General features: G+C 30.6%; 1 protein-coding gene across 1 annotated transcript in view; it reads left to right on the top strand.

Annotated features, from left to right (window-relative positions):
* LOC129219309 (chloride channel protein 2-like) overlaps positions 1 to 15663 on the top strand; it is a 141187-nt gene extending 125524 nt beyond the window's left edge. The window contains 6 exon segments of the mRNA XM_054853658.1: positions 1444 to 1520; positions 2804 to 2851; positions 6548 to 6583; positions 6699 to 6803; positions 9152 to 9238; positions 15412 to 15663. Of these exon segments, the coding sequence (XP_054709633.1) occupies positions 1444 to 1520; positions 2804 to 2851; positions 6548 to 6583; positions 6699 to 6803; positions 9152 to 9238; positions 15412 to 15663 (605 nt within the window).
* Positions 15664 to 23909: the final 8246 nt, after the last annotated feature.

Genomic DNA, 23909 nt, shown 5'->3' with positions numbered 1-23909 from the left:
CTATAGAAAAGCTCAGATTTGTTTTCTGATGGAATGCATTTTCTTGTTAGTAAAGAAAGTTGATAAAGTTTTTTCTTGTTGTGCATAAAAGTTTAAATTTGAAGCATGTAAAATAATGAAGTTGTATCATTCATAACAACTCTTAGTTTTAGATGAGTGGGCAGTTGTATGCTTGGATTGCCAGTTTTCATTTGTATGTTGTATTGAGCCAAAATTTCATCTATTCTAAAATTTGAATCTTAAAACTTGGTTTTGACATAACATGGTACACATTCCTTGATTCACATTATTTCAAAGTCTCGTATATCACGGTTTCAATATAACAGGAAACATCGTTGTGATACAACACAGTATTTATCGACATGATTTACAATAAGTGCATGATTAATTAGCTTAAAAAATAAGTGAAAAAGTTATTTATAAAAACGTTTCGTTACAACACGGTTTCAATACTACATGGAACAAATTAACCGTGTTATACGAGGGATATACACACCCCCTGTGTATAAAAATTAAGAGCCAAGCTTTAAATTTCTTGGATTAAGGTGCAAATACATGCTTAAAAACATCACACCAGGAACAATAGCGTGAGCATTATATAGATAGATAAATGTAGGGAACTAATAGATAAACAAAAATTGATAAATATAAATATATCAGATAAAGATAGAAAAATATACAAAGATTGATAGTATTGAGATAGTGAATATATAGATAGACCCAGAAATAGATGTTATTTCATGGATAATGTAGAGATATAGATACTGATTGAAAAATTTGTATACCTCTGGCCAAAGCTGCAGCACAGGTGGCATTCTGTAAAAAGGTGAATTGTATAAAAAGTAATTTGTGTTAAAAGCCAAACCATCTAGCCACCAATACTGGCCTAGTTATCAATAAAATAGTTGCAATATTAGTATGAAAGAATTATTTTAAACATTCAACTGCAACAAACATTTCAAAATATATATACCCTTGTTAAAGACTCCAAACATTTTTCAATGTGGGATTGTAGTTTGAGTAATCCACCTTAAGTTTGTCCTACTTTTTATCATTGTTTCATTTTATCAATTTCATTATTTTTTTTTCTTTTGCTTTCAATACTTAATGTTTTTCCTGTGATAATTTTTTTAAAATAAGTAAAAGATGTTTTATTGTTAGCCCAAAATAAAATGTGTAAAAAATGGATCAAGGTGAATAACATGTTTTATATACAGTTTTATATACATGTTTTATATTTGTTTCAGCTGCTTAAGTTCATCATTGTATACTAAAATTCAGTTGTTCACTCTACAACTGAACTCTGGTGCAGTTAAACACTTCAGGTTTCCTTTTAGTTAATGAAAAAAAATGTTTATGATTGATTTTATTATTATTATTATTTATTTATTTATTTTGAGACTTAAGTGTACTTAAAAATTAATCTATGACTCTGTTATTTAGATTCAAGATTGAGAGCAGCATTTGAAGCAATTTTTCGTAAGGCTCTTACATTACAAGATGCTAATCCCAGTGAAAAAGTAAATTTTCATTTATTTTAATTTAGTACCGATTTTTATTTAGTTCTTATGTAACTTTATAGCTCTCACTAGTACTTTTTTGATAATTTTGACTTTTTAGTAACATTTCAGGTTTGAGTACTTTTTTGTACAAAATGCATCCATACTCATGAATTAAACGTTCAACCTTTCTATTTAAATATTTTTCCTATTAATTGAATAAATGCAACTGTACAAGTATTTTTCAATTTTTGCTTGATTTTGCTAAACGCTGTTGGAAATTAATCTGTAATAATTTCTTCATAAGCCAAAAAGATATTTATCTCTGTAGTTTCTTTCTTTTAGCTAAAAATAAAAAAGAATGTCACACTGTAGTATAACTTCTGACTTATTGTTATTATTACTATCAATGTAATTTTTTTTTTTTTTTTGCTGGGAAAAAGCTTTTGAGTTATTCACCTAATATTTATTATTATTATTATATATTTTTTTATACACAATAATAGTATTCATGCCTTATTCACTGATTGTCTTTATCAATGCAAAATTAAAAGCATAAAAATATTCTCTAGCAGTGAGCTCTTTGTTGCACTGCATATTGTTGATTTTCAAACGTTGTGTAACCTTAATTTGGGTTTTCTTTTTTCACTGTCTTCATTTTTTATAACATTGATTTTAGTTTTAAATGTATTTCTTTAAGTGTATTTCCTCTTAGTTGATGAGTGTTTGCCTACAATAAAGTCAAAGTTTTTTTTTTTTTTTTTTTTTTTTTTTTGTAATGTACTAAAAGTACAAGAGTTCTTCAAAAGCTTTTTCTTATAACATTTCAAGCTGTGTTTTAAATTAAGCCCTAATAATTTTTGTAACTAAATAACAGACTGTAGAAATTATACCTAAAATTTTGTTTTTTCAGTGGTCTCTTGATGACATCTGCATTCCTTTGAAGTGCACAAATATTTTTAAGATTTTGTATATCTCCACTTAGAATTCTTTTGATGTTAAAGCCAAATTTTTATTTACAAAACAATTTGAAATGCAATACAGTTTCAATTATATCAAATGTTTGGCATCTGCTAATTTTTATTTTACTTAAACTAGTTTTATCCTGAATGTTAATTTATCTTGATTTAATTTTTTTTAACTTATGGATGAAAAAAGTAAAAAATTTATGATCTATTTTTAATGTAACTAATTCCTGTGTAGGGTAAAATTTCATTAGAATACTTTTAATTCTATAATTACCCAATTTGTATTTCATTCACTTATTTGTAAAACTCTTTTTTTTTTTTTTTTTTGCTTTTCAGTCTGACAGTGGTCCACCAACTCCTAATGTTCCAAAACGTGTTCAGCTGGTATGTTAATCTTGTGCTATAGTTAGGCTATATTACTTTACAGTATTCATAAAAATGATTTCATGAGACAACATGCAGCTATAATTTTTTTATAAAATAAAATCTGTTCATAAGTACTAAGTAAAATGATTTCTCTGATTCTTTTATTGGATCTCATTAGTTGGATTACTTAAATTAAATGAAAGAAAAAAGAAAAATACCCCTGCTCAAATGATAAGCAATACTCACGAAAATTTGCGGCATACAGGCAAAACAGTGAATAAAAAATATACAATTCACATACCTGTAAAGTTTTTAATGCCTAATGCAAATAGGCTACCAAAATTAGCATAGAGCACTATCCCATGCTCACAATTCAATGTCATAAAAAAGAGCTTGTCAGACCTATGCTTCAGTCCTCAAGCAGTTTCTGTGGCAGTGGAGCTAGCCAAAGTTGCAAGCATGAGTAGAAGAAATCATTTGCACAATGAAATGTGTTTTGAGCCAGCTCAACTTAATGCAAGGAAATTTTCCCTTTTAACTGCTTATGCATTACCAGTGCTGACAATAATTTGTATTTGATTAATACAAAGGCATTTCTTTTTCTCTCAAACAAAACATCTAGTAAAAATAATGATGTTTTCATTTGATCTAAGTAATGGGAACATATAACACCATGACAATTTTGTCCTATTTCTAATCATTTTTGAATCATGGTGGAAATTAAAAAAACATTAACTTTATCAAAACTAAACTTGTGAAAGTTCTAAAAGTGCTGAAACATTAGTGAAAGGAAAAAATCAAACTATGCCTGAAATCCAGGGTGTCAACAATTTAAAGCAGTTGACTTAAACAGGTGATTTTAATAATGATTTAAATCAAATGATTGTTTAAAAAATCAGATTAAAATTATTTCCTAACTTAGACACCCTCTTGAAAATTGTACTTTTCACATGTTCTGCCTTTTTCTTGGTTAGTGCAACCTTTCTTCCTCATATATATATATTTTTGTCTTATTGTTTTTATCCTCATTTCGATTTCATTATTTTTAGAAATTCTAATTCTTTCTTCTTTACTCAATCCGAAAATTCAAATTTTTAGTTTAGTGGCCAATGGAAACTTTATTTTAATCGCTACTTTTTTTTTAATTAGTTGCAACTATATTCAAAAATTCTTTTTTTTATTGTAAACAATGAGGGAATCTTAAGGCACTAAGCTAAAAGGTGAATGTGAAGAAAATCCTATGCTGTAGATTGCATCTTTCTACGAAATGAAAAAAAGGAATAACTAATATTGCTTCAACCATGAATTCCTGAAAAGTTATTAAAGCATGTGGAACTAGGGTGTCCCAGAAAAATGAAACTTTATTTATTTATTTGCATTCCTTCTTATTTTATTTTTTTCCTTCTGTATCAAAACAATCCTAAGAAAAAGTTTCAGTTAATTTAAACTACTGCAACCTGTGCCTACTTGTTTCTGAAAGTGTGAACCAGCACTTTTATACTAGGTAAAATCGAAAAAAAAAAAACCTTTTTGGAATTTCGAAATTTTAAATTGATAAAAAGTTTCCTCTATAGCCCGAATTGTACTACAAAAACATTTATTTGAATTTTGATGCAAGACCTTTATGGAATTTGAGCATATGCATTTTATTTCAATTGGTTTTACATCACGTTATGAAAGTTTTGCAATGAAGTAATGCTTAAATATAATTGTTTTGTAATTTTCAAAAACATCAACTTCAAAGGTGAATTAAATTAATACATCTAAATTATTTATTAACTGAGTTTCTGAAGTCCTTTTTAAAATCAAAAAATCTGATTTTAATTTTAAAAAATCATATTTATTTATTTATTTATTTTTTTTCAAAACTATCATGATTTTTGTTCACCCTGTTAAAGTTTTAAAGCAGCAATGTAACAATTTCCTTCTAGCTACAATCTGTTAAATTTCCCAATAGTTTGTCAATATTAACCACTTTTGAGTGAACTTAAAATAAACAGTTTTACTTTCAGAAAAATTTACTGTTTGCTATGTAACTCTGAAATTAATGTTAAAGGAAGCTCAGGAGTTACCATTTTCGTCTCTGACTTCCATTTCTTATCCACTTCCAGCCTGTTATATCAGGTGTAAAACAAATGCTAAAGTTAATCATGTAAAGCACTATTTGTATTAAGGTTGAAGCAGAAGAAGTGTAGCACTTGTCCTCCTGTTTTGGAGAAAGTATTGCAAAGAAAATTGAAAATAAAAAAAAATGAAAAAAAATTCCAGCGTCTATAACTAAAGCATGTATGCAATTAGTAGAAAAGGTTGGAGTGACAATACAACTACTGCTAAAATGATTACTCCCAGATGATACTTGCTCTCATCCACTTCCAAACTGAAATCATCCTTGTGAAGAATGTCTAAGAGACCAGAGTTGGATTTAACACCCATACTTGTATGTGTTTGTGCGTATGAAACTCTCCTAAGAGCACAGCAGATTGAGAGATTGAGAATGGATTTTTGATTTTTAAATTTGGAGCTGTGTAGCAGCAGTATGTAATAAATTAAGAGCTATGTTTTATCTTTTAATTGTGGTACTTTGAGTTTAGGATGTGAGGTTCCTGGTGTCTCCAATCTAATTAAGAGCTATGTTTTATTTTAATTGTGGTTCTTTGAAGTTAGGATGTGAGATCCTGGTGTCTCCAATCCAATATAGCAGTCATCCCTCAGTTTGTTTCTTCACGAACCTGGCTGCTGGAGTCTATCCAACTGGCAACTTCAGGATGATAAACCTTTGCTTCAGCCATAAATTTTATGTCTGCTGTAATTGGATCTAGCAATTGGTGTCAAGGACCTAGAAATACAAAGCATGTCATAAGAAAATCATTCAACGTACTTCACAAATTCTAGCAGTTACATCAGAGGATTCTCTGCACTTGCATAGTTAAATGTCCTTCATTTGCAAACAAACAAAAAAGCTAAAGAAATGTTCATACAATTTTAATCAATGGCTTTGACAGAAATGAAATCCCAGCACTGAAAAAGTCTGTTTTTGATGAGAGTAATTTTGAAGGCTTATTTGCATATCTAAAAGGTTATTTTGATTCAAATTTTCTTCTATACGAGATTATTAACTGTACAAACTGTTGCTTTAAACAATCGCTTCTTTTCAAGTGCACAATGAACTCTGTAAGTGGTATTTTTCGTCCAAGTTAAAGCATAAGCCAGATTTGAGTCAAGAATGTGTTTAAAGGGTCAAAGTAGACTGTCTGAGCTGCTTTCTGAGTTTGAGTGAGACTAAGTATAGGGCTTTGAGAAGGTTAGGTTTCCTTTTGCAATATATTGCAGGAAGACCTGGCGGGTTTTGTTTTTTTTTTAATTTTTTGAATCGATACTTTTGAAGAGACGGGGGGGGGGGGATGCATACTGTGTATTCTGTCTGTCCTTAATTTGTTGTAAAATATTTAATTATGAGGCAGGTTACTAGTTTCAGCTTATTATAAGGTATCAACTTCTTAATCTAATGCAATAATCAGTTATATTATAGTCTGTTAGTAAGAGTATTTTCGATAAGTTTCTAACACTAAGATTTATTTTATTTCAAATACTTTTGCTTTTGAAGTTATATAGAATTTTTTCAACTAAATGAAATTCATTAATCATTCCTGCTATGTTTTTGTTTTGAATATATGCTAATTATTTCATAAAATGATTTTTATTTCTTATTATTAGCCAAAAGAAAGGGTTATAGACATGTCACAAGAAGAAGTGAGTGAATTTTCTTAAATTATTTTTATCTTCACAAGTGACTGATTAGTTTATTTTTTTACTTGTAAAGTCATTTCTAAAAGTATAACTTTGTCTAAATGTTTTTTTTCTTTAGCAATTAGCATGGGAAGAGGATCAGTTAAATGTTCCTGTTGATTTTAGCAAGTGTCATATTGATCCTGCTCCTTTTCAGCTAGTTGAAAGAACTTCTCTTATTAAGGTATTATATTGACTTTCCCACCAAAGTTATATTTTCAGGTTACTTCAGATGCATAATGAATACATTTTAGAGTGCATAACTGCTGGACTTTGTTAGAAGTAGTTAATAGGTAAATGTACTAATAGTCCCCTCCCCTGGAAGGGGAGCTAAAGATGAGAGGGGGAAACTATTTTTAGGTTTTCAACTATATCTGGGAAATGTTGGGGAAGATATGTTCGAAATGAAAACTAATGAAATTTGCTACAAAATTGTTTCCAAAGGTATTTATGGAATGTCTAAGAGTGCAGGAGTCAAATATGCGATTGAGGAATTTTGAACTTGCTGCATAATCACATGACATTGATGCTGAAAATTTTATAGATCTAAATAGAATCTAGAACTATTGTAAAAAAGATTACATGATTTAATGAATTTTAATTGATTCCAAAGAAAAATTTTCAACAACTTGAAGATGAAAATATACTGCGATGGTGTTCTACATTTGCAGCTGTTAACACCTAAATCTTTTGTTTTTACTCTTTATTTCATTGCCATTCACATGGGTTATTTACTATTGCTGGGAAAATGATGCAACTGACCAAGGACAAACTTAAAAACATTTGAGTGAAATTATCTTTTAACGACATTAAATTGAAAATCTTTTTATTTTTTCTTTAATATATTATTCCACACAGTAGAACGTCAAAAATCCAAACTAGTTAGGGACATAGGTAGTTTGAATTTTCAAAAATAACAAAGAAAATGGATCCTATTTAGAAAAATACTCTGGCATTTAATCAAATGAAGAGGCAATACAATATGTATGCACACAACTTACAATATAACATATAATTCTACAATATGTAATTCATTTTCTAACAAAATTTAACAAAAACATAACTCATTGTTTACTGAACATAGAGAAATGAAAAATATTTGCAGTGCTGAAAAAACTCAGTAAAGAACTATTATACAGTAATTAAACAAGGAAAATTGAACGAACTTCTGAAAAATAGATAGACTTCACCAAAGAAAGTTAAATTATTTCTGTAAGGAAAAACTGACAAACTTATTTTTTTTTTTAAATCACCGATTTATTAAAACTTCATTGGAGCGGGTTCAGATTTTTGATGTTCTACTGCAGGGCTGTCCAACTGCAAAGAGCCCACTGGCCAGAACTCCTTTTACAGATCACTTGGTGGGCTGCAGTTTGAAAAAGTTGAACAATAACCTCTTGTACAATAACAATTAATAGTTGAATCATTAATTATAAAACAATGAAACAGAAGGATTATAAAACAATTTGCTTAAATTTTAATGGGAAAACTGAGGCTGATCCGCCTTCTTTACTAGGGCAGGAGTGTCAACATTGATGTTTGTCGTTGCCAGCCGAAGAAAATCTAACAATGTACTGTCGGAGAGAGAGCTCCTGTGACGATTCTTGATAAAGTTCATCGCCGAAAAAGTACTTTCGTATAAGTATATGCTCCCAAGCATGGAAGTGACCAGAGCAAATTCCCAATTTCTTTTTCGAAATCAACAAAGGCGGTAGAGTCAGTGAGGGGGGGTCTTTATTTTTAACCAATTGCAGGCAGGTTTTGCTTATCTGAAATGTTTCTCTCTTTCCTCCCTGTCTCCCCCTCATCAACGCGAGGCAATACTATTTCTAGGAATTATTTGAACACCAACATGCAGGGTAGGACTGCTTGACCTTGACATGTCCTGTACCTTTTTCTCCCAATACAATGAAAGGAGCAAAAGAGCGATCAAGAGGAAATTTCGGGGACCCCAAGAATGGTAGTCTCCAATGCTTCTTGATACCATAAAATGTCAAAAAAAGAAATATGGTGAATAACAAGTTGGCAGGCCGCACAGTATGTGTTGGCGGGCCGCCACTTGGACAGCCCTGTTCTACTAAATTTTAAATAATTATTAATTACAAAAATGGCGACCTATTGTTTGCTTAGATTTATATTTTTTACTAAAAAATATGAAAAGTGATAGATTGTCAGTTGTCTTACATAAATCAATTAAAAATAAAATTTACAAATTTTACTTTTATGAGCTTGTTAAAGTATTTAAACCCTAAAAATATGTTTTAGTCATAAAGCCTTTTTAAATTATGACAAGAATGAAAATTGCTCTTTCTGTAAGAATGATCCCAGTAAAAATGTATGTTGTATATATTAATGATCAGTTTTGACTTAATTATTTATTCCCTTTTTTATTCTATTTTAAAGCAAAACTTTTCACTTATTTTAATTTATAAAGGATTACCTACATCCAAATTGTACTATATTGTGTTTATTGACACATGAGCAGTTTTATAAAAATGTAAAACCTTGTTTGAAACTCGTTTTCAATTTCAGGTACATTCCTTGTTTTCAATGCTTGGTCTCAATCATGCATATGTAACTGCAATAGGCAGATTAGTTGGAGTAGTTGCTTTAAAAGAAGTAAGCATTTGCTATTTTATTTATTTCTCAAAATATTTTTCATGATCTTTCTTTCAACTCAAAACACTATTGGCATTTCTAGAAAGGTTGTTAATTAAGCAAAAAGTAATGAATGAAATTTTCTTTTAATAATAGAATCTGCATGTCATGATATGCTTAAAATATCTTAAGTTTCTGAGTACCCTATGTTTATTTTCTTGACATGCAAGAACATTATTTAGTATTTTTATTGTACATATCCCATTGTATTTTTTTTTTTCCTGAAAGGTGTAAAAGTTGCTAGTCAGATATTTCATTTAAATTGGTTTGACATGGAGCTGATTGAAAGATAAAAGTTGAAGAAAATAAAAATGACCTGTGTGAAAAAATTACTAAATGATAAAGCTAAAGTCATTAAAGCATAAAAGTTGCATATGTCTGTTTCAGAGCTAGAAGGAAATTTTAATGAGCAGCTGGTACAAATAAAGCTTTTTTGTAGCCTTAAAACAGCATTAATTTTGGAAATTTTGAACTTTAATTTTTTTTCTCTTGTTTTTTTTACTGAGAAACTTGGGTTGCTAAGATGATGTCTGATTTAAAATATTCTTTTCAAAAATAAAGAAATTCTTAAAAAATAATGCTAAAACTTTTCACTATACATTTTAAAGTATGGAAAACACACTAATGTTTCAAATGTTCAGTATATAATTTTTAGAATATCATCTTCTGTGGTGTGTATGGAATCCACTTAATGCTTAGAATATGCTTCAAGAAAAATTTTAGTTGTTGTCTAAATGGTGCTTTTTTCTCCTGGAAAAGAGCCATTCATTGGAAAATCAGAAATTTTTCATTAATAAACTTGCAAAGAACAAAATTTCTGTGCTAAGAAGTCAGACATTTATGTGTGATTTCTTTAGCAGAAAAACACACACACACACACACACACACACATATATATATATATATATATATATATATATATATATATATATATATATATACATACATACACGGAAGAGCCAAAACATTATGACCACCGCTAACTTTTTCAAAGAACTCGTCTGGATGACATAGAGAACACATGATGAGGTGGGATTGGTACATAACGAGGGCTGGAGAAGGTAAGGCTTCATTCAAGAACTTTCTTTTGCAAGTTTATGGGAAAGGGTAACCATCTGTGCGAATTTGATCAAGGGCAGATTGTGATGGCCCGAAGACTCGAAACGAGTATCTCAGAAAGTGCAAGACTGGTAGGTTGTTTATGATCTGTCGGTTGTTAGTACTTATGCAAAGTGAAAAAAAGACGGTGAAACCAACAGTAGGTGTAAAGGTGTTGGACGGCCACTCATTAACAAAGATACGGGAGGTCGGAGACTAGGCCCCTTGGTTAAGCGAAATCGGAGGCAGACAGTTTATCAACTAACAGCTCAATGGTGCGAGTGGAGGTGTTTCCAAACACACAGTTCAACAGACACTGTTGGATATGGGACTGCGCAGCAGACGTCCCACTCGTGTACCTCTATTGACTAATCATCATCGCCACCTACACCTACAGTGGGCCCGAGAACACCGAGACTGATCCTTGGATGACTGGAAGAGAGTTGTCTGGTCCGACGAATTGAGATTTCTTGTTCATCACATGGATGGTCGCGTCAAGGTTCTCTGTCTTACAGGAGAACAGTTGCTCCCGTCTTGTACCGTTGTTCATAAACAGGCTGGTAGTGGCGGTATTATGATTTGAGGGGCTTTTTCCTGGCAGGCTCTGGGACACTTAGTTGTGGTAGAACATACCATGAAGGCTGTAAATTATCTGAACATCATGGCAGATCAAGTGCACCCTTACATGGCATCGGTCTCCCCTACTGGAAATGGCATATTCCAGCAGAACCTCATGTCAAAAGGCTAAAATTGTGCTGGAGTGGTTCCGGCAGCATGATGAAGAATTCCAATGAATGCCCTGGCCACCAAACTCACCGGATTTAAATCCTATGGAGTTCATTTGGGATTTCATGGAAAAGCAGTTCAGAGCTGAAACACCACCATGTCAAGATATCTCAACCTTTGCATGACTGCTACAATAACATTTGGTACAGTCTATCTCCAGACGTCTACCAAGAGCTTGTGGCATCCATGCCAAGATGAGATGAAGCTGTTTTGCAGGCCAAAGGTGGCACAACGTGTTATTGACTGGGTGGTCATAATGTTTTGGCTTATCAGTGTATATATATATTTATATAATATATATGGTAGAATCCATGTCAATTCAACAAGGGCTGTAACATGGTCTAAGATTTTTTTGAATTTAAAATATGTTAAAATTCATAAAAAATTAAGAAATCCTTTTTTTGTTTTGTTTTGCCCCAAAAAAAATTTCCTAGGCTTTCTCACTTGGGATTTTCGTCAAAATCTTTAAAGTACATTATCTCAGGAATGGTAGAACATATTTTGTTACGGTTTGCTTTATTTAAACGGATATTTTTTCTTGTTTAAAAAAATATGCAACATTTTGAAAGATGTGCTTCAGGTTTTTTTCCAGTCTTTTGAAAAAAAAAGTTTAAAATAATGTTTTTTTAACTTTTCTCAAATGTGTCAATTTCAAAAATTTTTATTTTTTACTGTTTATTAGTACTACTGAGTACTATATTCTCTGAAAATAAGGGTTTTTAAGGAACTCTTTACCTAATTGCAGACCTGTAAATTCAAAAAAAAATTTCACAACAAGTGGTCAGAAAACACTTTTAATTAAGTTATATAGTGAAATCTTCATTTTGAGTCGCCATTTTATTCAAGATATGAAATTTAGTGAGAACATTTAGCTTAATGATTCTTTCGGCGCTATGCGGAAAGTTTGCATGGGGAAATACAGCGAATCGGCGGGAGATAGCGCTTCAGTTTTCATAAAAAATAAAACTCCTGGATAAGGTACATACTCAAAATGAAAATTTCGCTATATAAACTAATTAAGAGTTTTCTGGTTACTTGTTGCGGAAATTTTTTTCGAATCTTCAGGACTGTAATTTTGTAAAAAGTTCCTTAAAAACCTTCATTTTTTCAAATGCCTCTAAAATCTGTTAAACGAAAAAGAAGGAAGCTCTCCTTTTCAGGGAACGTAGTGCTCAGTGGTACTAATAAATTTAAAAAATAACAATTTCTGAAATTGACATATTTGAGAAAAATCAAAAACATTATTTTAAACTTTTCTTCAAAAGAATGTGGAAAAAAAACTAAAGCACATATTTCAAAATGTAGCATATGTTTTTAAACAAGAAAAATATTCTTTTAAATAAAACAAACCGCAACAAAATATATTCTACCATTCCTGAGATAATGTACTTTAAAGATTTTCACGAAAATCCCAAGAGAGAAATCATGGCAGGACCGCCATCTTTGGCAGCCTGTATCTCACCCCAGAAATTTTTTGGGCAAAAAAAAAAATGTATTTCCTAATTTTTTATGAATTTTAACATATGTTATATTCAAAATAATCTGAGACCATCATGTTACAGCCCTTATTGAATTGACATCGAGTCTAGCATATGTATATATAGATTGATAGATTTGAAATATTTATTTTATAAAAATTTTCATTTTAGAAACTGCACACTTATAGTTGAGATAAAATTAATTATTAGTACAACATAAAATTTTATTTTCTGAAAATAAATTGTGCTTGGAAAAATCGAGTTATCTTTGACTGCTTACATTTTTTTTAAATTTAATTTATTTATTTAGGTATTTTTTGAGTCATAAAGTCATTAAATTTAAACACGTTGACTTATCCCTATTTTCGGAATTTTCCAGGTACTGCAGTAAAATACAGTATAACTTTGATTTGACGATACCCGATTTAAAGATTTCCTCAATTTAATGATACATTTTACTGGTTCGGATTTGACTGCATTGAATGTCTATGCTGTTCGATTTAACAATAGCCTTCATTTTACAATAACTTTTTCCAGTCCCTTGACAATCGTTAAATCAAGGTAATACTGTATTTGCAAAATCTGTTCCCTTTGATTAATTAGAAGTAGTAAAGTCTCATTGTCATTATCTTGATCAAAATATGCACAAATAGACTCTCTGCTAACAGATTGCTCAAAAAGAACGTAGTGGCTTTGTAGAAAAAAGATTCACATGTACAGTCGACTCACGCTACAACGCGATTCGACTTACGGGAAATGGCCATAACGCGAGTTTTTCACGAGTAACAAATTTTAGAGATAAGGCGAATTCCTGGCCCACAATGCAAAAATTTTCAGGCAGAAAGCAAAAATTAATCCATCACTCTTTCCTGTTCTTCCTCTTCTTCTGACGAGTTTTCTGACACACATGCGGTGTCGGTGGAAGACAATCTGATCACGCAGAATAAATCATCATCTTCATATTTCAAGTTATAAATATAATTACTGTATCTACTAACTATACAATACTATTATAGTACTGTATTTTATTATTACTACACTCCGCATGTACCACATTGTTTTATTTTATGTCTCTTTCTCCCACATTGATCATTGATTTTGTGCATTGTAACAATATTTTATGTTGAATAATACAGATTTTTCAAAATACAGTAAAAATTCACTTCTTTGTGTAACAAATGGAAAAAGATAGTTAAAAAATGGTTTAAAACAGTTTGAGAGCTGTTTAGGAACGCCTAAAACAACTAGGTATGTTTACAAAACATTTGTATGCACACCATTTCCACAACATGAAATTTCGACTTACGCGAGGGGTCTTAAAACACATCCCTCGGGTAAGTCGAGACTCGACTGTAGTTCCACTTTTTTCAATGAAATCTTTCATTTCCACCAGTCTATATCAACAAAGAGTTTAAAATTATTCCATTTGCTGGTAACTTTAGATATGGCATTATTGCTGTTTATGAAACCACAGCCCTCAAAGAAGTTTTTAATCAGTATTTTTGTTGTAGGCCCAATTTCTTTTCTCTTGACTTCAGTTCGCATTGCTTTTGAACATCTTTTTGTCCTAAAAGTCTATTATTTGAGTCATCCAGAAAATAAAGGCACCTTTTTTTCATTTTTTGCCAAAATGTTAAATCTCTCAAAGATTAGCCAGCTACAATTCAGTTAAGTTTTAGATTGTCAGCCACAGCAAAATGTAACCTGATCATCTACTTTTCAGGCAATCTTGCAACACTGCTCATTAAGGAGGACTATTATAAGTAAATTATCCACATTGTAGAAGCTGATAAGCAAACCAATGTGTTAAAGTTGAAATAAACTTTTTTTCTTTTCTTTTTTATAGTAGCATTTTATCAAGAGTCGACTGTATTTTAAAAAATTGCAACAATAGATTGGGAAGATATTTTGCTAGAATTGTGATCTCAAAAACTGATGTCCAAACTGTGTAAGCTAAACTAAATTTAAAAAATATGCGTTTTTTTTTTTTTTTTTTTGCTAAACAAATCACACATGTAAAGAACTTTTATTAGATAAATAAATTTTCTTATTAACTTTCAGCCCTAAACAGTTTGTAATACACATAAATGTAATGGAAAATGTAGTTCAGTTGTCTCACATGTGATGGTTCAACCACGGAAAAGCATGTTTCTGTGGATGAGAAACAAATATTATGTAATACTATTGCAAAAAAATGTCTTGGAATAAAATAAAACTCCTTTATTGACCTTTGCCAGTAGGTATAGTTCAAAAATATGATGGTCTATTTGTCGCATTTCTTTAGCTTAGGTCAGTAAACACAGTTAAATCAATGTAAGTTAATATATTGAAGAGTTTCAATTTACATTGTGAACTTTATTTTTTGACTTTATGGACTTTTTTATTTGATTATTAGATCGAAAAAATTCATTTAAAATTATTAGCTAATTAATTTATTCTATTTAAAAAATTTGCCCTTTAAACCTTGTAAGATTTGTTTGGATTGGAAGGAAAGTGATTAGTTAATTATTCATTCATTTTCATAATTAAACCCCCTAATAATTTCCGTTCTTTTTTTTTCTGAAAGAAATTTAAAAAAAAAATGCTTTTTTCTTTTTCTCCTGTAAAGGACTTGTCAGTTTGATTTCAATAGTGTATGTAGTTAGTAATGGTTAACTAACTTAGTTAATATGTAGTTGTCAATAGTGTATGTATGTATGTAGCTTATTATTATTGTTGGAATTTCATAGCTACATTGTATTCATATAGATATTATTTATTTATATTTTTTAGTTAAGAAAAGCTATTGAAAATATGCAAAGTGGTAATTTTGTGCGAAATACACCTTCAAACTTTGAGACTGCTGGTATGTTAAATAGTTCATATGGTGCTTCTGAATATCCCTCAGAACCACCATCTGAAGCAGCATCAGAAGCGCCATCAGAAGTTGAAACTGCATCTGAGTCAGAAGAAGTTCCTGAGTGTAATAGGTTTGTTTTTAATTTCAGAAACATTAGAAGGACTAGTCAAACATCACCAGTATAATTTTCAGCCACAGTTGTACATTTTCATTTATCTGGCTGCAGGATGTAAATTACATGATTCTTTACATCATGTTTGTGTCTTTCATACAAACTGCACAAAAAATGATAAGAAGTCTTTTTTATTAATACTTCAGTTTGTAATACATTTTGTATTGATAATTTTTCACTGTAATGTTGAGTCTTTTTAAAGAGCTAATGGAGAACTACTTAAGTGCAGTCCAGTATATTATGATGATGTATACATGTACATAATTCGTTAACAAATGGGTGTTTTCTTTATCTTTAACCCAATGTGCAGTGACTGACTTGAAACTATGTTTCTTAATTTCAAAAAATATGTTCCTTGGAGAAAACTTTCATACATGAAAATATTCTTCCCTGTACACTATCATTCCTTAGACAGTGATTTTTTTATTGCTTTTGTTCACATGCTTGTTAGCCATGCTCACATTTTTGAGACCAAAAACCATGTCGTTTATGCAAAATGAAAAACAGATCCCTCAGAACAGAGCAGTGTTTAATATAATTTTAGTACTGATACCTGTATTTTAACTAGAAAACTTATGCTTAACATTGCTATTTTATTAGAAAAAAATAAATAAAATCTAGCAGGGCATAGATTGGCTTACTTTATGTTTTGTGAACAAACCTCTTTTTCATAGTAAGGTAAATTATCAGCAGCGCTAGAGACCGGCAAAGATATTTTTTGTAAACAAGAAAAAAAAAATCTTGTTTTATAAATCAAAACAGTTTTTTATACAAGCCATTTTAGCAAAAAAATGTTTCTAAATGGCAAAATAGTGACTCGAAAAATATGATTTAAGTTTAAAAAATATTCATTTTATACACGAGACTAATTAGAGTCATAAAGTATAGGTAACTGAAATGATTGTTTATAGAACTTTTGGTTCATTCCATTAAATGCAATTCATTCTTACCTGAAGTCGTTCTCTAGTTTCTCACAAAAATTAAAACCTTATTGCTTATATTTTTGTTTATTCTTTTATATATATATAAATATATATATATTTATATATATATTTAATTTAGCAATAAGTTCGTTGTTAATATTCTTCAAATAAAAATATGAATAAATGTGTTCATACTGGTAGATAAACTCTCCAAATTAGTTTTACCTTATTGATCTAAATTAGTGTACTTTAATCTTGTGTTAGTCTCACGGAAAACATTAAAATTATGGCTTATCAAAATGTATGCTCTCAAAACAAAAATGTGATAAATAATTTCCTATTTACCCTTTTGTAATGCAACAAATGTAAATGTTTCTTTTTTTGCCACTATTTTTCTTTATTATAGTTACATTCCGTTGTATTTTATACCAAATACAACTAATACCTTCTAATGTACTTGACTGCACTTTGTTTAATTATGTTGTTAAGCATTTCAGTGTTTTGTATGTTTTGTTAAAGGAATTTTGATTCTGTAACCTTTTGATAGTGTCGCGTTCAGCAGAATAAAACATCACATTTGTAATTTGAGGTTTTTAAATGTTTGCGTTTTGAAAATAACTTCTTTTATATGCTAAAATGCCTTCAATGCTGTTTCAAGTTTGATTTCAAAATGAACATGTGCCAAAATAATTACATTACCCTTATCTATAATTAATGGAAACATACATGTGTCTTCCTCTGTGGCATTTACTTAACAGTGTAAAAAATATTTTTAAACTATTACACTAGAAACATTTTTATGCTGATTAAATAAGGTTTATTTTTTTATTAAAACTTTTATGAAATGGGTAACAGCAACTTCGCAATATAGTCATGAAGCATACATTTTTTTAAATCAATTTTTTTTCTAAAAATAATTTTCAGAGCTGTTCTTGAAAGTAGAATTCAATTTCATTAGAATATTCATTTAAAAAAATCACCACATTTGTTTAATAAAAAAATTTTTAGTTCGCATGTTTTTAACAAATTGTTTTGATTTTTTAAAAATTTTGAATGGGATAAATATTGACTTTTAGATTTTAGTTGAGTATCCATTTCATTCTTCTATATAGATATGACATATTACGACATTTTTCCTCCAGCAAAATCGTTATTTCCACCCCCCCTTAAAATGACAATACAATTTAAAAGATTAATAAAATGGAGCACACTTGCGATTGCATTAGCTTTGACTATGTGATGAAAGAAACATGTTTTTCAAGAGGCAAATACTGATTAATGTTAATCTTTTTCAAATTTAATTGAACTGAAAAGGAACCAAATTGTCATAACTATATTAGTTTTTAAACAAAACTCAAACCTCAAAATTAATGTTTAGTTTCTTAAATCTAAGAGACTATTAGACTATCACAAATTTCATATGATATATTTTCATATGTAAACATCCATTCATTTACACCCTTGGGTCCCTCGTATGTATCATAGGCATGTGGTTTTTGATGGAATTATAAACCTAAATAATAGTGAAACCTATTCCATAAAAGGATTTTTTTTTTTTTTTTTTTTTTTTTTTTTTGCCAGTTTTCCATCTTTTTCCTCTCAATCAATTGTTTTCAATCTATAGTAACCAATTGGTATGGGAAAAACAGCTGTAATGAAACTGCCTATGTAAAAGATGATTTGTGACTGACTATCAAGATAAAGTACATTTTTGGTGGTTTGTTAAGGTCTTTTATGTATCAGTAGTGGCGCACACAAGAGGAGGGTCCAGGAGGTCTGCACCCCTTCCATTGCCCTTTGTTTCTTTCTTTCTTTATTTATTTGATCAACTATTATCCTATGTGTGCTGTACTTAAAATAATTCCAAACAAAAGACAATAATTTGAGATTTAATCCATGAAAAAATAAAAATTATTTTCTCTCTTTCCTCCCCTACAAAATCGAACTGTATGCGAACCTAAATTGTTCTACAATGATGATTTTGCTTTGCTGTTTTTTTTTTAAGTTATGAAAAAAAGAAATACATTCATTCTTGTGCTTTCTGATATTTTAACTAAGTATTTGTTAATTATAAATTTCTTCTATTAACTGAGGTTAAATAATTGTTCAATATATTTTTTTTAATTTTTTCAATTGGTAAAATCAAAAGAATGTGTTTGGATTCATATTGGAGTATGATATGAGAATGGTGGGCCTTCCATCCTGGTACCCCCTTCCCTTTGAAAATTCCTATGTGCGCTGCTGTGCATCAGTGATGGTGGAGATGCATAATTTCTTTTAATTTTTTGGTTTTTCTCTCTCTCCAAAAATGGTACCCCCAATAATAAAGAAGCAGGTTGCATTCGAAGGCAAGTGGTATTTCAGATCACAGAGCATAAAGAGCATGTCCAAGTTTCAACAGACCAACCTATGTATTTACAACCATTGACCCAAAATGCATGCTGCTAATGTCGGCAACCTCCCCTCCCTTTTTTCATCATCAATGATTGCCACAAAGTTTAGATTTCAATCTCAAAAAATTTCCGGAGACATCACCTAAATCCTAATTTCACCAAAGGTAGCCTAAAATTGCAATTTTAAGACTTCAATTTCAAACATTTCTGGAGGACCCCCTCCCCCTTACCCCGCAGATACACTCCTCCCTCAAACTTCAAAGATGACCTAAATTTAGGTTATTCAGGCTCCAGTTTCCAGATTTTTCTAGAACCCCTTTGCCCTCACAACAGTAAAGATAGCTTAAAACTAAATTTTTCAGACTCCAATTTAGAAAGAAAATTGAAGTTACCTAGATAAATCAAAAAAAGTTTTTTAGGATTTCATCTCCTTAAAAAAAAATTGGGTGGGTGAACCTCCCCCCCCCCCTTGAACCCATTTGCTGGGTCACCCAAAGATAATCTGATTTTTTTTTTTTTTTTTTTTTTAAGCTTCAGATTCACAAAATGTTCGGGAGAGCCCCAGAAGTTTTAACCTCTAAGTTTGTTAAAGAAGCGTTTGTTTGCGTTTTTAAGACACCAGTTTTGGATTTTTTTTTTTTTTTTTGAGAGCTCCATCCTTCTTATCTTTGCATCACCAAAGATAGCAGAAATATTTTTGGGTTTTTTAGACTTCAACTTCAAAAATTTCCAGGGGAGACCCTTCTAACCTGCTCCCTGATCCGCAAATGTTGACAAAACTATGCAGAGTTAAGATACTAAAAGTCTGACGCAAAGAAAAAGAGTGAAAAAATACACAATTTAAATCTCTTTACATCGCCCTGGTCCCTTGTGAAAATCATTTTTGAGTTCTAAACTCCAACTCATAGTGTAGAAACCATAAAAAATGGAGATGGGACATATCACCCTAACAGATGAACAGAATGCTTTTAGACTAGTTATGATCATGAAAGACATGAAACCGTCAAAGTCAAAAAACATTGTAAGTTCTTTTATCACTGATATTGAAAAATAAATGCTATACAACTCAAATTCAAAATAATAGAATATCAGAACTGTTTAAACAAAACTTGTCCCTGAGTCGGGAAAAATGGACGCATGCAAATTAAAAAGACTAAAACTTGTTATTCATGAATGGGTAAATCAATTCAAACAACTTTTCAGATATTATTTCAAAAATTTATGGATCATTAATCCATTGGAAAATAGATTTTTTATATGGGTCAAAAAATTAGAACAATCTATTCATTCAATGTGAATTTTAAAAAGTAGCGAAAATTTTTGCATCTCTGTTAACCTATAGTTTGTCATAAGTATGGAGCTTGGCTCCCGGATAATTTTACGCTCTTTTAAAAGTCTTTTATTGCTCAAAATGGGTCGTCAAGGTGATAAATTGGAAAAAACGAAGTTACATATTGTATTATTTTTTAAAGTTAGAATAAAAACTATCCAACTCAATTCAAATGAACGTTTTACAATCTATGGAATTTAAGATTTTAAAGGAATGTAGAAGGACTGACCAACTAAAAAGTAACTGAAGTAAACGAGGTAGAAAAAGTGTAACACCTGGCAGAGATGACCCAAATTAAAGTAAATTGTCCAAAATAATAGTTGAAAAATACTTCTTATGTCCATAAGTGTTGGACAGAATGTATAGCTATCTTATCCACACCAACTACACTTGAACGGTTGCATAAACTGCAGTTTTAATTGCAGATCTACGAAGTAGGACCAAAGATAAACATGAAGCAAAAACATGCAATACTCTCCTTGAGCAAAGAGAAGCTCATACAGAGGCAACAAGGTTGGAAAAGTATTATATTCAGTGATGAATCATTTTTTGAAATATCTGTAAACAGAAAAAGGTGCTTGGATTGGACATTTAAAAAGAAAAGCGTGTGAGAAATCTTGTGTAAGACGTTCTCTCCACTTTGATACATCCTTCTTGGTTTGTGGGTGCATGAGTGTTGCTGGAATTGGGAAGTTATATCTATCTTAAAATAAAACAATGCATGACGTCCACTGTTTATCAATAATACTGCATGATACTTTCATCTGAGGCACAGCAGTTACACATTTAGTGACACATTTTATCGTTCAGCAAGATTCTACTCCGTGTCACATCTCTAAATCAACTCGTAGATTTTAAACAGAAAGAGGAATTTGGGTATTAAACTGGTCAGGCAACTCTACCAATCTCAATACAATCCATATTTTGTGTTACCTTCAATTCTAAAGAAATCGGTTCAAGACCTGATGCCCGCCAACAAAATTGAGCTCATAACTGCATTGAAGAGGCGTACGGAAACAGTGTCAGAAACGATTTATATAAACAGATGGTAGAATCCGTGTGAGAAAGGATTAAAGCATTGAATCCAGCAAAAAATGACGCATTCTAGTATTGATTATTTTTTTGTTTTTTTGCACGTTTTTTCCCTTCTTTAATTTGAATATTCTTATTTTTTGACTCAATGCAAATCTTCACCACTATAAACTTTTGGATAATTCTGTCTAAGATTATTTTTGAGTATATTTGAAATGAAATGCACACTTTAAGGTCTAAGGAAAGTGGCACGTTCATTTAAATACCTAATTTGCACTTATATTTGGTTATAATAAACTTTTTTCCAAAAAGTGGGAAGTATTTCTATTATTTTTGAATTTGGGTTGCACTGTACTTTGAATAATTTTGAATAGTTAAATCTTTTTAATCACAAGAAGTCTTTTCTTTTTAAACATTCAAGAGCTCTAAATGCTGTTTGCAATAGTTCGGGTTACAAGCAATGCATTCTCCCTTCACTTGGACAAGTTCTAGATCCGCTTTTGTAGTGGCTTTATGGCCCCTGAAAATAAGCAAAAGACGAAGCGCAAAATGGTATCTGTCACGAAACGTGATGTTTGATATTGTTTCCTCAGAGCAACAGAAAGATAGCTTACTATTGTTTTCAGGCTTAGATGTTTTACTGTTGCTCTGAGGCGAGTACGTCTCAGAGATTCTGGTCATACAATTTTCAACTTTTTATGTTTGTATTGTTTTTTATATAGAGGATTTCCTTAAATATGGCTGTAGGAACATTGGATCTGCACACAAATTCAGTGTGTGTAAATTTTTAATATCTTAACTCTGAATATTATTTTGACTATTTTTTGTTGTTAAAAGTATGCGTCAAAAAAAATGGTTGCAAAAATATAGGTCGTTCAGTTTAAAGGTGATCGTGCTCTATTTATATGTATATGCAATTATGCATACAATAGAACTCAATTATCTTAACTCTGACTATCAAAAATGCTGTCAGAATTTCAGGAAAAAAAATTAAGGTGAAAACATACTGTGATTCCCAAAATAATTATTGTATCTATGAGCGCTATTATCCTTCACCCCCTAAAATTTGTCCAACAGCCTACTTGGACCAAGATTCTTAGCGAGCAATGACTTTCATTTACAATATCATATTACATACTGTACTTACAAGCGATGTGCTAATGTACAGCACTTGTTAGTTCGCTTAGCATGTAAAGTGCTACCTTTTTATCTGATTAATAAAAATCTTTAAAAAAGTTTTTTTTTCTTTCATTTTCAGCTTACTTTCACAAAATGAGTAAAATAGACATTTTTTACTGAAAAATCCAATTATCCAAATGGGGTTCGGTCCCAATTGATTCAGATAATTAGAGTTCTACTGTATGTGTATATGTAAGGAATTAACTCATTGTTCATTCCAAATCGATATAGAAGTAGAAAAACATTTGGCATGAATTAATATTAGCAAGAAAACAAATTTTTCATTTTATTTCTAAGACAGAAGCTTAATTATTCTGTGATATTCAGATTTGCTTGTGTATTGAAAATGAAAAGTATATAACTTTAAAATTGCATGTTTTTTAGTCATCGTGAAGTTCTTCATTGTTTCAATTGTGAGACCTTTTTCTTAATATTTAAAGATGCTTTTAAAGTGTGCCAAAACTGTAACATCTTTGTAGTACTTGGAGTAGCTCTTTATTTGGTTTGCTGCTCTGAATACCTGAAAATATTTTAGTCAATCTACTTTTATATTTTTATTCTTTTAATTCATTTTTTAATTATGCTTGTTTTTCGCTTAATTCATTAAATGTACTTCAAGATCATTTTATGTGAGAAAATACATCTTAGTGATACAATGTTTTAAGATGTCACTGTAACCACCATATAATGAAGTACAAGTTAAAATAATCTAAACTGTTCTTCTATTTATGCATTCAGATTACTAAACCATCGATATTTTATTGTAAATGGTAAGTTTTTTAGCATTAGAATTGCAGCATCTTCTAAACATTCAGAACTACATAAAGGGATAACTCTGACCCTCATTGGAAAAAGCCTTAGTTGTGCTTAATGTTTCCCATAAAATTTCAATAATTTATTCAATTTTAATCAATGTGAACTAACTTTTGCTATCACAATGTGTGTGCATAGTAAGAATTAAAATTTTGTGAAACAATTTTCTGAATATGTGCAGTAATAGACAAAGGTTATAAATATTTCATATTGCCTTCTATATGTTTAGTGACAATTCTACTCTATTAAATTGCTGAAATTGTAAAATAAAGCATGACCTTACTTTTCTTCATCCATTCCCTACCTTTTGGCATCAAGCCTTAGGATATCCATATAGCACAGTAGTGGTAAGTTCTTCCCAGGCTCAAATCTGCATACCCTGCGGGGGAGATGGGTTCGCGGCATGTCCTTAAAAGGCCGATTGGCCCAAGAAATTGAAAAAAAAAAAAAACTAGCACTTGTTAATGATGCAAATATACACTGCTTACCTCAGGGAAGGGGCTCTACAGATTTTGTTGCAGGCTGGCCCAAAATTTATAGATCTGGGCCTGGTTCTTCACATGACCCATGCTGGGGATTATCCCATATC

Source organism: Uloborus diversus, chromosome 3 (genome assembly GCF_026930045.1).
Source record: "Uloborus diversus isolate 005 chromosome 3, Udiv.v.3.1, whole genome shotgun sequence".
NCBI lineage: Eukaryota > Metazoa > Arthropoda > Arachnida > Araneae > Uloboridae > Uloborus > Uloborus diversus.
This window is presented reverse-complemented; position numbering and strand designations above follow the sequence as displayed.